General features: G+C 33.8%; 2 protein-coding genes across 4 annotated transcripts; one reads left to right on the forward strand and one right to left on the reverse strand.

Annotated features, from left to right (window-relative positions):
• The first annotated feature begins 601 nt into the window (after positions 1-601).
• LOC109788249 (protein MALE DISCOVERER 2) lies at positions 602-7259 on the forward strand. Of its 3 annotated transcripts, none has more exons than XM_020346932.3 (15): positions 602-863; positions 1022-1169; positions 1298-1448; positions 1558-1690; positions 1879-1950; positions 2714-2857; positions 2935-3054; positions 3823-3978; positions 4081-4142; positions 4235-4669; positions 5616-5806; positions 5926-6058; positions 6173-6330; positions 6417-6605; positions 6712-7259. In XM_020346932.3, the coding sequence occupies exons 3-15, from the start codon at positions 1349-1351 to the stop codon at positions 6970-6972; spliced, it is 2154 nt and encodes a 717-aa protein (XP_020202521.1). In that variant the 5' UTR covers positions 602-863; positions 1022-1169; positions 1298-1348; the 3' UTR covers positions 6973-7259. The 3 variants fall into 3 exon arrangements, with proteins under 3 accessions (XP_020202521.1, XP_020202524.1, XP_020202522.1); XM_020346935.3 differs by having other exon boundaries at positions 1310-1448; XM_020346933.3 differs by having other exon boundaries at positions 1022-1158.
• A 5024-nt stretch (positions 7260-12283) lies between these two features.
• Positions 12284-14326, reverse strand: LOC109788242 (CBL-interacting serine/threonine-protein kinase 12). Its single transcript, XM_020346923.3, has one exon. The coding sequence runs from the start codon at positions 14193-14195 to the stop codon at positions 12636-12638; it is 1560 nt and encodes a 519-aa protein (XP_020202512.1). The 5' UTR covers positions 14196-14326; the 3' UTR covers positions 12284-12635.
• Positions 14327-14865: the final 539 nt, after the last annotated feature.

Here is a 14865-nt window from a genome sequence, read left to right on the forward strand (position 1 = left end):
ATCTAGGATTGGCGGGACTTGAGTTTTTCCCAATACACCCCCTCATGCCTATGAGACATGCATCAATGGTGGGTGGCCCATTTTTAAAGTGGATCTAAATGGCTCTGATACCATCTTAGAATAGTGGATTAAGCCTAACTCAACCCTACAAAACCGGCTTGTAAGGTAAGGGTTGCTTTCCACTTATATATTATTCAATTGCCTAATCTCTAGTCGATGTGGGACTTGGGTTTTTCCTAATACACCCCCTCACGTCCAGCACTATTGGGCTTGGTACGTGGATAAATGGTGGGTAGCCCTTTTTAATGATCTAGGATTGGCGGGACTTGGGTTTTTCCCGATATATAGATGATAAAAATGTGATTGAATAGTATCCCTAATCAATATAAGAAATAGAAATAAATTATTATTCTATAATATTTGAAATATTTAATAAATAAATAAATAAATAAAAGGTTGAAGCATGGAGGAATAAGCATGCATTGCATAGTGAGGCAGGAGGAGTAATAAGAATAAGAAAAAGCGCGTGGGAGTGGGAGTGGGAGTGCGAGTAATTCGGAAGTGAAGGAATTTTAGGAAAAAGAGAAATATGAGAGAGGGGCAATGTGTGAGTGGGTGGTGGGGGGTGAAGAGAGAGAAAGTGGGAGAAGAAACAAAACAATCCCAAGATTGCAACAACAGGATGAAGTTGAAGGTGGTCGGAGAGAGGTTCCTCTGAGGCACCAATTCTCCCTTCTGCCTTTTTCTCATTCTCTCTCTCAGTTTACCACCCCACCATTTTCCATTGCATTGCGTCATCACACATTGTTCATTCTTCCATCAAAGGGGCTTCTTTTCCTGCACCCCTTCCTCCCATCTGCATGGTAATTCAATGCCCTTTTTGCTTTTTCCATTCCTTTTCTTATTTTTTACATCCACACACTTTGCTTGCCCATGGGGTTATTCTTTCTTATGCTTTTGTTGCTTCTCAATTAAAAAAAAAAACATTTATTTTTGTTTCTCTGCCTCTGATTTCTGACAGCCCCAGCCCTCATTGCTGGGAGGCATTCGAGAGGGAGATGTTGAGCAAAGGGTTGCAACGAAGATATTGCTGAACAAAATGAGGGACCCTGATGTGATCTTCGGACCCAAGAGCTTCAATTGTTTTTGCTTTCCCTTGTAATGCACAGGTTTTACGTAGTTACTGAATTTTCTGCTGCTTCTTCATCCAAATACGTGGAAGGGTTTCTATCTACAGCGAAAACCTTCCAAATTTTTACATATGACATGACTTATCATGTGATTTTTTGTCTCTAAGGAGATAAAACAGATATTGTCTCGACCAATTTGGCATTGCCCTCGCATAGTTATGGGAATCATATGGGGGCTCTTTGGATTGTGGCTCAGAGTTTTTGTTGGATTGATTTCTCTATGCGGAACTCAACAGTGTTGCTCTCTGAACGATGAAGGTGATTTGCATATTTATTCTCCCTAATTAATTTACAGTGAATCATGTGATGCATTTCTCGTGATCTTCATGTTTGATTTTTGTTCTTGTATTTGGAATGGACATTGCAGGTTTAGCGTTGTTGGAATTTCGGGTAAGAATAAATTCTGATCCTTTTGGTGCTCTGGCAAATTGGAATCCAAATGATTGCAACCCTTGCAAGTGGTTTGGTGTTCGTTGTGTTGATGATAAAGTGCAAATGCTGTAAGTTCCTTTTGATTTCCTTTTTAAGTTTTCCAGCGAGACGGTATTAATTTTCTTTTTACCAAACACTAATATATATAGATAGCTGTTCTTGATGCTAAAAGGAAGCTCCCATTTTGATTGATGTGAATGCGGTGCTGAATTTTGTCAGCTTATGGGATTTTGTGCCTTCCCGTTATTTCTCGCAGGGTCCTAACCAATCTATCTTTGGAAGGGACGTTGGCTCCTGAGCTTGGGAAACTTAGTCATCTAAAATCCATGTAAGGGTTCTTGACCACGTTCCTGTGTACCCCCCAAAAAAGAAGGAAATCCATTGTTTACCTATGTCAAAAGTATAACACATGTTATGATGGTGAAAGCACTGATTGAACTTTATCTTATAATAATGTAACTTAATCTAAGAAGTCAGTATTTGTCATATAGAGACCATTCTTAAATTTAGTTAAGAATCATGATATGCTTGAAAAAAGAACTGGTGATACTTGCATGTATCTTGTTACAATTGTATCATTTTTGTATTCCTTATTCACACTGCCCGCGTTCTCTTCTGTCTGGAATGCAGCCAATAACACAGGAGTTGTCTGTATCTGTGTATCATTTTTATCTTTCTTTCTTTACTTCCTCAAGTCTTTTCTTCTCCCATCTTCTATGCAAAGTTAATTTTATAAGCCTGCCTGCAATATTGCAGTTCTCTCCCCACCAGGAACCCTGAAAATATTCAACTCCAAAAAATTACAGTTAGTTTGCTCTCAGCTGGATTATCATATCATGTTAGTGTCCAAATACAATGTAATATGAAAACTTCTTAAATCCATGAGGGTTCCTTGTCTTTGTTAGACAGATTATCAGGATGAGCTCTTCTGTTTGGTTATTTTAGTTCTTTTTATACCATAAAAAGACAAAATTAGGCGCTACTTCAGAAGTTTAAAAATCCAACAGTTCAGTTGACTTAATATAGTAATTTATATTTATAATTAAATACATTTCTAATTCTGATGTGCTCCCTTTGTTACTTTGAAATAGTGTATTATGCAAGAACGGTTTTTCTGGTACTATTCCCAAAGAACTTGGAGATCTAGACAAGCTGGAGTTTTTGGATTTAAGGGAGAATAACTTGTCTGGAAGTATCCCAGCAGGAATGGATAGAATGTTGTTGTCAAAACAATTGTAAGTTAACTATTTTTTTTTCTTTCTATTTAGTTATATTTCTGGGTTACCTACGATGAAATTGAACATTTTTCCAGGTTGATTTGTGACAATAAAATTGAAGGCAGTGATTCTCTAGAACCCAGATTCTCTAATAACAATTGTTCTACTCCTTTGTCAACTTTGTCTCGTGGCAAAAAGAGAAAGTTTTCACGCCGGTAAGCATATCTTCATTTTTCTCCCTGGCCTAGTGACCTTAATAATTTCATGGCATGCTTGCTTTCCGTTTGCTTCACTTAAATGCAGGGGCTTAGTAATGATTTCCTAATGATGTCATTATTTACTTGGTTTAAGATGATCTGTTAATCAATCTGAGAGACTGAGATCTCATATTGTCATAATTGAAATAATTATTTTTCTGTTTACATAGAGTTTCTGTACAGTCTTCAATAGATACAAAACTTCATTCTGAATTTCTAGTGGCGCTTCTCATATACCTGTTAAAACTTTTTAATGCATCAACACCATGAAAAGGTTTATTCTTCCCGAGTGGAGGTCTGTGTAAGTGAAGATAAATTGAATTTGTTTCTGTTTCAGTTTTTAATTTATTGTTTTGACTACTTAAAGCCAAGTTTATACAAGATTACATATTTATAGCACTATAAATCACTCTGTTTAGCTATGATTGGTGTACTTTAGCCATCTAAACTAAAAGAGACTTGCAGAATTATGTTTGTTCAGTGTTTGTTTTTCCATTTGATTTTCTTAAACCAGATCACCGAAATTATTTTATTGTTATGAAGGACTGAAAATTTAGTGTTGTGTTACAGCTCTGTTGAGGTGGTAAGATTAGATTTTCCATATCAAACTTTTACACAGTACCATCCTTTGGGATTTTATACTTCTCTTAATTTGCTGCATCTTTATGGTTAACAAGAATGGTTGAGTTTCTTATTTTTTGACACTTTGATGCATGGTGTGAAAAGTATACAATTATTAGACCAACAACAAGAAGAACTACAACATGGCATGACAAGTATGTGGTGTGGAAATATCAAGCAATGGAACATGGAAGATTCATTTATTATTCCACTTAAAGGAGCACTCATAAAATACCTCAATGCTGCAGCGGCTCTGCCACTGTGAGTAGATAACTTTCTACCCCCATCTTAATCTTAATATCTACATATATTTTGATCTTTCATCATGTTTAGCGTACTGAAATAGTCTGCTATTATTTGAAGCTTCAAACTTGGAAAGGCTACCCCTCGTGCATACGAAGAGAAATATTGTGACAGTCTGACTGGTAAGTGGAGAACCTTGATTGATTTATGGCCTGTGAGAAATTGATATCTATGCTTTTAACTGACTTTCAAAAACACATCTTTCATCATGTAGGTTCTGATGAGTTAGATATTGGCCAGAATGTATTAAATCTAGTCAATTCGGCACGACGTAAGTTGCTTGATCAGTCCAATAACCTTGCAGCTGCACCTTTCAGTGGTGGGCCTACTATAGAGATCAGTACTATTCCATATACCCAGAGCAGTGGAGCTTTCCCAGCTGTGCCAGATGCCAATAAGAAACAAAATCAGTCTCCAGCACCATTGCCTCCACCTTCTAATTCTCCACGTGTAAACCAAGCAAGTCAACAAAATTCAGCTAATGGAGCTTCTGAAAATTTGTGGAAGTATATCATCATAATCGCAGGTGTCGCTGTCTTGGTCATTGTTATTTTGGTCGTGCTTTGCATTTGGCGAAAACGAGCAGCAAAAGTAATAAAGCCCTGGAAGACAGGAATAAGTGGACAGTTGCAGAAAGCGTTTATAACAGGTATTACTCCAGTAAGCAAATAAAAACTACTCATACATGACTTAACTGCAAATTAGATTTAACAAAGTGGAACCTTCAATTTAACAATTATGTCATGCTTATTGAGCTTATCACTCGGTTGAGGGTTTCGGTTCAAAAATTTAAAAGTAAGTGTTTCTAAACATTTTTTTTACTGATATGTGTCTATGCTACTTAGCATTTGGCAGATTAGATCTTGGTTTCACTGCATTCTCCAAACCTGTTCCACAGAAGCCAGGACATATTTAATTTTTTGAGCATGACATAACTTAGAACAGCATTATGAGTGTTCATCATAGAATTTGAGATTCCTGAAAAAACTTGACCGTAATAAATTATTTATATTGAAATGATATTTTAACATAACTAATGTTTGTTTAGCAAATTTTAAATGCCTCATACTGAGTTCCCGCATATGTTCATCAGTCTATAATAATGTGATTGATTATTTTCATCTGTTTAGAAAAGTTACAGCTTACGATAAGTCCATAACCTTATCTAAAGGTTTGGAGACTCTCCTGTTCAATTTGTTCAAGCATCACCTTTCTAATTTGAATAGCAACAATTTATGAACGTCTTTTGTTATTTTATGGTCAGCCAATTGTAAGAAATTGGTTTCTGTCTTGTTATGCAATATATATATCATCTGCAAGTGTCAGCGTATGAATCAATCATGTCTAAGCTCTCTTCCTTATGCTATTAGCTCAACCAATGACTTACATCTATTGTCATGCATATGCTTGCTACAATTAGATATTCCTGCTAAATGCTATCTGGGCTTTAGATGTATTGTCACCACTAGGGACTCTGGTAGAGGTTATAGATTCAAGTTATGGTAAAGAATGTCAAATGTGCCCCATAAAATGAAAGGAAAAGAAATTAATGTTAACATATTATGGTGACTGTTTTGTCCTTGTATGTAATGCAGGGGTCCCCAAGTTGAATCGGGCAGAACTGGAGACAGCCTGTGAAGATTTCAGCAATATCATTTATAGTTTTGATGAATGCATCATATACAAAGGAACACTATCCAGTGGAGTTGAGATTGCCGTTGATTCTACTATTGTTACTTCTGCCCAAGTTTGGTCAAAGAGCATGGAGACGGCCTATCGCAAAAAGGTTTTCTCCTTCTCAAGTCAATGGAGAGGAAAAAGTTGAATTAGGAGTCGAATTCTATTGAAAGAGGGACTTTCAATTCTTAATTACCTGTTGCTAACTTTGCTCCTTGTATGCTTCAGATTGCTACATTGTCCCGTGTTAACCATAAGAACTTTACCAATCTTATTGGGTACTGTGATGAAGAACAACCATTTACAAGGATGATGGTGTTTGAGTATGCTCCTAATGGAAGCTTGTTTGAGCATTTGCATGGTAAACACTTTAGCTGAAGTTATTACCTTGCACATGGAAAATCTGAGTCAATTAAAGGCTCAAGTTCTCTTTACCAAAAAAGAATAATTAGTTCTGTATGTTTGTTCTTTTCAGTTAAGGAAGTTGAACATCTTGACTGGAGCGCAAGGATGAGGGTCATTATGGGCACTGCTTACTGTCTTCAGTACATGCACCATGATCTCAATCCACCAGTAGCTCATTCCAACCTCAACTCAGTTTCTATATTATTAACTGATGACTTTGCTGCTAAGGTATACACATTGCTCCTTTTTAGTTTGCTTTTAATGTCTAAGGTATCAAGTAGTGAAGTAACTTATCTCCATTCTGTTGCTCTCAGATATCGGAGATCTCTTTTGGCAAGAATGTGTTAACACCAGCCAACACAAGTGGAGATGAATCACATAAATCTGAGTTGCCACCGCAGGCTGAACCTGAAACTGATGTCTATAACTTTGGAGTATTGTTGCTTGAAATCATTTCTGGGAAACTAACTTACTCTGAAGAACAAGGCCTCCTTGTGAACTGGGTAAGTTTGAAATTTTCTTTCCTTTGAAAGCACCCTTCTTTATATTTTCAAGTGCAACTCCATTTTTATATGTCACTTAACAAATGAATCCTCATTAACTTCCTAGGCTGCTGAGCACTTGAATAATAAGCAAAGCATCAGCAATCTGATCGACCCCATGCTGGAATCCTTCAAAGACGAAGAACTTGATGTCATCTGTGATGTGATCAAAGATTGTCTTCAATCTGATACAAGGTTAAGACCAACAATGAAGGACATAACACCCAGATTGAGGGAAGTGCTTCGCGTGTCACCTGAGCAAGCTGTTCCAAGACTTTCTCCACTCTGGTGGGCTGAACTCGAGATTTTATCATTGGAGACCACTTAAGTTCTATCTGACTTTCTTCTCTGTGTTGCAACTCATGTCTCTCTCTAACCATCACCATACTGGCAGTTTCTGATAATGCTACATGATATATGCTACTCAAATTCTTTAATTCTATTTGTTCTTTTGCAAGTCCATATAGCTATTCTTGTCCCAGTGGAAGCGTGTTATGTCATTTTTCAAGTGGGGTGTTGTAAATTGTACTTTTGTTGATGAAGATTGGGATGTAAGAAAGTCTTGACATATTATTGATATCTCAGTCCAATGAACATGCAACTTCTATTCAATTATTTGATGAAACTTGTAACTGTTTCATGATTAAGATAGTCTACCAATTCCAAAACATAGATGTAGTGCACGCACTTTTCAAAATGAAAGACAAAAAACTTGAAAAAAAACACAACATAAACAACGACAACTGAGCTTTATTTCATTCCGCAATTAAGTTACATGCATCAAATAACGTAATTAGATTAATTTAATTACATGGATGTGGAAAAACAATAAAATCACTACACCACCTACTGTATTTAGTTAAAATATGACAAGATTATTATATGTAAATAAGGAAACTTTTGAGTGCATATATAAACCGGTCTTTCACTGTTTTTATATATAATTTTTTTAAGGTTAAAATACATTTTTAGTTTATATGATTTTACTTGTTTTACATTTTAGACCTTATAGTTTAAAATAATTTTTTTTTAGTTTTAATATTTATCTTTTTTTTAATTTTTTTTAATCTGTCATTAATTTTTAAGTAATATGGTTTTCGTGTGATGTGAGTTTATTAAAGGAAAAAATTTAGGTAAAATTTGTTAGATGCGATTGGTGTTGTTCTCCATTCACAATTGAAAATTTACTTTGATAATATGTACTTGCATTTAATGTAGATCTCATCATTATATATATATATATATATATATATATATATATATATATATATATGTTATTGAGATAAATTTTCAATTTTGATTAGAGAACCACATCAATCATACTTAAGAAATTGTATCCAAGTTTTTTCCCTTATTAAATCCATGGGACATAAATGTATTTGGTTTATTGGACAATGGTGTCACTTAATGGTTTGAAAGGAAAAAAAAATTAAGAGTATTTGATCAATGAGGAAAAACATGTTATTATCGTTGTCTAATTAGCAAATGCAATGATATTTTTTTATGGAGCACCGTGAAATTTTTTATTACATTAACACAAAAGAGATGGAATTTTAAATAAACTAAATATAGGAACCAAAAAAGATTGAAAATGAGAAACATAAAGACTAAAATGATATATTTTAAGTTATAAAGATTAATAGGTAAAATAAGTAAAATTATAAGAATAAAAATATATTTTAACTTTTTTAAATTAATAACAAATTAATTTTGTGCTAACATATAAATATCCTTATACTTAATATTATTTTTTTAAAAAAATTGAGTATTGTTTAAACTATTTAAAAAAACAAAAAATATTTCAATTGACTGGTCGGTATTTTATTTTTTTTTCTGATCCGGTTATATGCAGTTAATTGACTAAATTGTTTAACAGTTAACAAAAATCACTTTGAATACAATAACAAACAGTTTCATTGCTGAACTATATTTTGAAGAGTTTCGCTAGTTATAGACTATAGTGCAATTTGGTTTATTTCCAAATATATAGTTCTGTTCATAGATATTTTGCACATCTCTAAATCAAATAGACCATTCACTTTAAAGATATATTTGGTAATTGGTATTATTGTAAGACTGTCCTTTCAACTCTTTATCTTATTTGTAATGGATGCGAATCGTGCGATGGATCACTAAGATGTCGAAACTTTATTTCTTAATTTAACATACTATTTTTCAACCTTTTTTGTTTGATAAATCCACCTTTTCATATTTATGTCATATTCAAATTATGTAATTTTTTCATTTAATATATGATTTTAATTTTTATAACTCTTTTGGGAAATATTATCACATAAATTTAATTTGAAATTAAATTTTGAATTTTGAATCTTGATACACTAACTTAAATTGAAGTGATTCATCATTATTCAATTAAGTAGTTTAAATGGGTGATATTAGGAATAGGATTGAAACCATTTAGTTTACATTAATATCTTTGTTTCATAAATATCCAGTCAAAAGTTTAATCTTTAATGTTTGTGTATATGGAAAAACAATTTTTTTTTAAAGAAAAATCGACTTCTTAAATATAGTTTATTACATGAAAAAATTAGTACAAATATTAATTAGTGATTCAACAAAAATACCTCCGGTCACAAATAATGAAATAAATAAATATTGAAACGAAGAAAAATAATTTTACATTTGTAGGAAACAACTTATTTTATATTGTATGTCAACTTCTTCTAAGGAATAGTATTATAGAAGAATCAATGCGTGCCCGTCAATGAGTCTTTAATTAAAATAGTGTTTGATAGGTGTTTTCGAACTAGACAAAACATAACACATATTTTATTTTATTTTTGGTATGTTCTTTAAATAGAACCGAATTAGACATTAGATAAAGAAAAACTATACAAGTTGTATTAATTAAAAAGAGTAACATTAAGTAGAATAGAACATTACTACTTTACTGTTATTTTTTTAGTCACAAACATATTACTAGGTTTTATTTCAATTCTATATTTCCTTTTTCTTTTGGGATGTTCAATAGTTAAGATAGTGGGATTTTCTCTTCCACAAACCATCCCCCACAATAGTGTTGACTTGCATTTAGCGACAAACCTATAATTTTTTGGTAGATACAAGATAAAATCTTTTAATATTAAAAATTAACATGTTGTAAACAAAGTTAAAGATAAGTGGGCTTAAATCAGTGGAGTTAAATGAAACAAACTTAATTCCTCAATAAATTATACGATTAATTTTAAATTTTGAATGTGAATTAAATATGATTTTCTCGTGTTGTACAATTACGATAATAAAGTTTGAATTTGTAACTTTATACAAATTACTTTAATTTATTATCATCAGGTCGAATTTATTGGTTAAACACAACTATTTTAAGCTTAATTTGATAACAATTCAATTAAGATTTAGTTCGTAATAAATTTGAAAAAATCGAACAGGAACTTTATTTTAGAAACTAAAAAATGAATTCAATTTTTTTTATCCGGTCCCTCATAACCCACAACTTATATTGGACTAAGTAATTTATTTTGTCACTTGTAATTAAAATAAGAACGTAACATAGTAATAGTATTATAAAAAAAAAGGAAAAAGAAAAAGAAAAAGAAAAAAGAGCGAGGGCTCATGTTATTTATGTTTAACTTGCATCTACTTGTAGGACCGAAGATTAGACATGAGTTGCTCTGCCCAAATCTTACATGAATTACTTTAGTTATGGCCATGTTTTTAAGAATATTTTGGAGTTTTTTTACTGAAAAATATTTTTTATTTTTAATAAAAATATTTAACTTATATTGAAATAAGCTCTATATTCTTAATATTAGAAAGAGTTTCTTTTTGTGTGAAATAGGAATAACGAAATTGCAATGATACGGGTATCGATTTTCAATGTGTTGAAAATTTTTCTCTGTCATAAATTTTCTTAACCGAAATATTTTTAATAATTTTTATGTGAGCTACAAATTTTATTGTATTGTACATACATATACATATACATACACAAATATATATATATATATATATATATATAATTATATTAGTATTAGTATATTAAAAAATCAGATTATTGTATAATTGAAGCACACATAATAAAATGCCTTTTTATAATTTATTCCATTCGCTCTTCACAGCAAACACTAGCTATGCGTGTTATGAAGTACTTTGTTATAGATTTGTAAAAAAGTGAAACCAAATATTCTTTTTATTTAAAAAACAGAAAAATAAATTATTATCTGTCATTCAAACCCACACTGAAAAAATGTGTTTGATATGATTCCCTTATGCAGGGGGAAAGAAATTGAAAAATTAAAAACTGATCCCTATCAACAATTAAGTATATGAACTATGAAGTATTTTTCCATCTTCCATTTCCCTGGCTGGCTTTGGATATATAAAAATCAGCAACAGCAGAAAGGGAGACATGAAATAGTTTTTGAACAGCGAAGTAGGTCCCAACAGTTGGTTCCATTAGCCACCAGGGTCCCGACAAATTTGAATTATCTGAAACCATTGTTTCTCCTTTTTTCTAAACCACAGAGAAGAACAAGCATCCATATTGATGATGGATGAGTAATACTAATTAGAAGGCAAATAGACAATTGCTTATTCTAGTTCAACCCCATGCTTCATTGCACCAGCATAAATAGGTCAAATGATCCAGAACCATAGATTAGTGATAGCGTGGAAAAAGCATTACACATGTCTGCATTTTCTAACAAGTCAATTTGAACTTAAAAAGTCTCTCCATGATATAATAACAAAATTCAATTCTAAATTTAAAAAAATAAAAATAAAAATTTCTTAAAATTTATCATTTGTAAGATTTCCTATAAGATACGACACGTTGACCTCGTGCTTTTAGGATTAATTTATGTTAAGATTAAAATGATTTTTAGTCAAAAAAATCACATTCTATGAACTAAATTAGCACTTAATTGCCAATTTTAAAACATCGTATGGATTATGTCATGGCAAAAAAAAATTATAACTTGGAAGACATATAACACTTGTGCTATGTTTAGTAAATACGCCATTTCCTTGGGCACCACTTGTTAGTGTGTAGGGCCACGCTACAACCAACTTATGATGTCTGTTCTGCTGAATCATTTTGGGTCCAATAATAGGCACCACTTGTATGTGTATATGCAGAGTCAGAAAGCAACAAAACAATCTTATTTTTTAATATAGGATATATTTTCAGGGCATTTATCATTCTATCAATGCTCTTGAATGCTTTCAAATTTGAGTGAATGTCACCCATGCAGGTACATAATTTTTTCCATGTTTCTCTACTCTGGCATATGAAATGGGCTTTTCAATTAGCCCCATTGCTTATAATATAATATCAACATGAAATGCCCCGGCAATCAACAAGATTCAGGGGGAAATAGATCACTTTTAGAAAGAAGCAGAGCAAACAATCTACTTTATTAGGCGCTTTCATTTCCCTTTACATCTGTAAATGGTGGGAGAAAAAGGATCTGAAATCTGAATCTGATTTGGTTACATGTACTAATTAACAGGTTGTTTGTTGTAGTGACTTTCTGATTGATACTCAGAACGTTACTCTCTTGCAATGGCTTCCCCCAATTTCCAATTCCAAAGCCACCGCAACATCGCAATGTTTCGCAATAAAGAATGGAAATAAATGAAATACATTTACACAGCAATGCGCCAAGACATGTGAACATGTACACTTTATTCAGTATATTTAAATTAAATCAGCCTTACAATACAACATTTTTTGGACATACAAATACAGTAGTATCTAATGCTCCAGTCAAGTAGCAAACCTAAAAAGCAGGACAATTCTTTCTCGAGTGAAAAAGAAAGAAAAATTTAACATATTACACACAACCTAAAAATAAAAATAAAAAAACGAGAGCAGCAGTATCCTATTATCTCGTGTCATTCTTCTGGTACCTTAGCTAATACAAAACATTCATTGTCTTTTTGGTTTCTCACATGTTTCACTCTTTCAAAACAATCATGTTCGAGACACAGACAATAAATGTAAACACCTTATCCGATAGTAAATGTAGGCACCTTATCTGATGCAAATTCGAACCTTGATTCATCCTCTTGCAAGATACTAGTCTCTTCTGCAAAACCCAATTCCCGTTGGTACAAAGATTCATTACCTAAATGTTTGTCAAGGGCAGATTCAGAAAGAACTCGTTGTGGGGGTTTAGATTTAGATTCAGAGTGCGTAGATTGGCCTGAAGAAGAAGCTGTTTCCTCCACCATCAAATTCTCCAAAGCAGGCCTCAACTCAGAGTTGCAAAACTTGTCATACTCGGCCTTATCCCCTCCCTTTTTCTTGACCTCCACCACCACCAAGGAAGGTGTCAGCTCAAAAATTTCAGCAGCAATGGTCAAAGGCCCCTTCACACCTTCCCGACACCCCTCCAAGCTGACCCTGCAGTCCTTCTTCCTCACAGTAAAACTAACCAACTGAGCAACCTCCTCTAATTTCGATATAATCTTGGAAACCGGAGCAGAAGACACAAACCTGGCCTCATCGCCTTTTTCCTCAAACAAGCCAGAGAGGTCAAAGCCTTGGGAAAACGATATGATGTCAAACGCATTCAAACTGGCAGGCCTCGGCAACGAAGCATTGGTAGTATTCCTCCTTCTAACCTCAACCTCAGAATCAGACGTGGCGAAATCATCATCAGCATGATCATCATGATGAAGCTGGAGCTGAAGCTTATCATCAAAACTACAAACCCTGTCATCCTCAACGTAGAATTTAATCTGCTTGAAGTCCTTCTTGAACCAGGGATGGTCCATGATTTGGGGGATGGAAATCCTGGTGTGAGGGTTGGTGTCGAGGAGGCGAGAGAGAAGTTGAGTGAGATCAGAAGAGAACCACCTGGGACAACGAAAGTCACCCTTGTAAATCTTCTTATACATAGCCATAACATTACGATCATGAAAGGGCAAGTAGCCGGCCATCAAAACAAACAAGACAACCCCACAAGACCAAATATCAACCTTGGCACCGTCGTAGCCCTTGCGACCCAAAACCTCCGGTGCCACGTAAGCAGGAGTGCCGCAAAAGGTGTGGAAGAGCCCGTCCTGCCTTATCTGGTCCGAGACGGCGCTCAGTCCGAAGTCGGAGACTTTCAGGTTTCCGTTTTCGTCCAGGAGTAAATTCTCGGGCTTGATGTCCCTGTGGAAGACCCCTCGCGCGTGGCAAAACTGGACGGCGGAGATTAACTGTTGGAAGTAGGTTCTGGCGGCTTGTTCCTTGAGCCTCCCTTTGGCGACCTTGTTGAAGAGCTCGCCGCCGCGGACGAACTCCATCACGAAGTAGATCTTGGTTTTGGTGGCCATCACTTCGAAGAGCTGGACGATGTTGGGGTGGCGCACGCGGCGGAGGATCGAGATCTCGCGCTTTATGTGGGACACTAAACCGCCTTTGAGGATCTTCTCCTTGTTTATGATTTTGATGGCCACGCCTTCCCCGGTTTTGGTGTTGCGCGCGTGGTGGACCTTCGCGAAGGTTCCGTGGCCCAGGAGCTTACCGAGCTCGAACCGCCCCAGGAGGAGGTTCGCCTTTGGAGATGCCTCTGCCATGGACGGAGCCTCAGCCTCAGGAAAGGGAAAACACAAAACACTTGTAGGGATACACACACAACACAACCTTCATTCTATACTTTTTCTTGCTTGCCTCTGCTTTCTAATTTCTATTCCTTGTGTATCAAAATTTAAGTAAATATATTATTCTTATTCATCATTAACAAAGATCAAGAATATACGCACTTCACCTTGTTCGTTTTGACTTATTACAGATTATAAAATTTACAATGTTTATTTATCAAGATTCTGTAATTTTAATTAATAAAAATTTGAATTAATAACTTATAGAGGACCTTATTTTTAAAAATTAAAATGTTTTTTTTAGTTTATTTGTTATTATTATTTGAAATAGATTTTTTAAGTTTTTATGTTTGTTTTTTAATTTTTTTTAGTCTTGTAATTTAAGATAATTTTTTTAATTTTTATAATTATAATTTCTTTTTGTATTTGTGTTAATTATTATTTTATAATGTTATATATGTTTTTTTTGTGTTGAGATGATTTTATTAGATTACTTGTCCGGTAACAACTCTAAATACGGTTAAGGTAAGTTATAGTTTATAACTCATTCTCAAAGAGACATTAATATTGTTTTTAATTTTTTATGTTTTAAAATATTTATTTTGGTTCTCTATCTTTTATATTTTGATCATTTTTAAATAATAAT

Source organism: Cajanus cajan, chromosome 2 (assembly GCF_000230855.2).
Source record: "Cajanus cajan strain Asha chromosome 2, NIPB_CcT2T_4, whole genome shotgun sequence".
Classification (NCBI taxonomy): Eukaryota; Viridiplantae; Streptophyta; class Magnoliopsida; order Fabales; family Fabaceae; genus Cajanus; species Cajanus cajan.

Coding starts and splice junctions, on each gene's coding strand:
- LOC109788249 (XM_020346932.3), top strand. CDS start 1,349: ATGGGAATCATATGGGGGCTCTTTGGATTGTGGCTCAGAGTTTTTGTT. Junction 4,143..4,234: donor ATATTGTGACAGTCTGACTG/GTAAGTGGAGAA, acceptor TTCATCATGTAG/GTTCTGATGAGTTAGATATT. Junction 6,059..6,172: donor CTTGTTTGAGCATTTGCATG/GTAAACACTTTA, acceptor TGTTCTTTTCAG/TTAAGGAAGTTGAACATCTT.
- LOC109788242 (XM_020346923.3), bottom strand. CDS start 14,195: ATGGCAGAGGCATCTCCAAAGGCGAACCTCCTCCTGGGGCGGTTCGAG.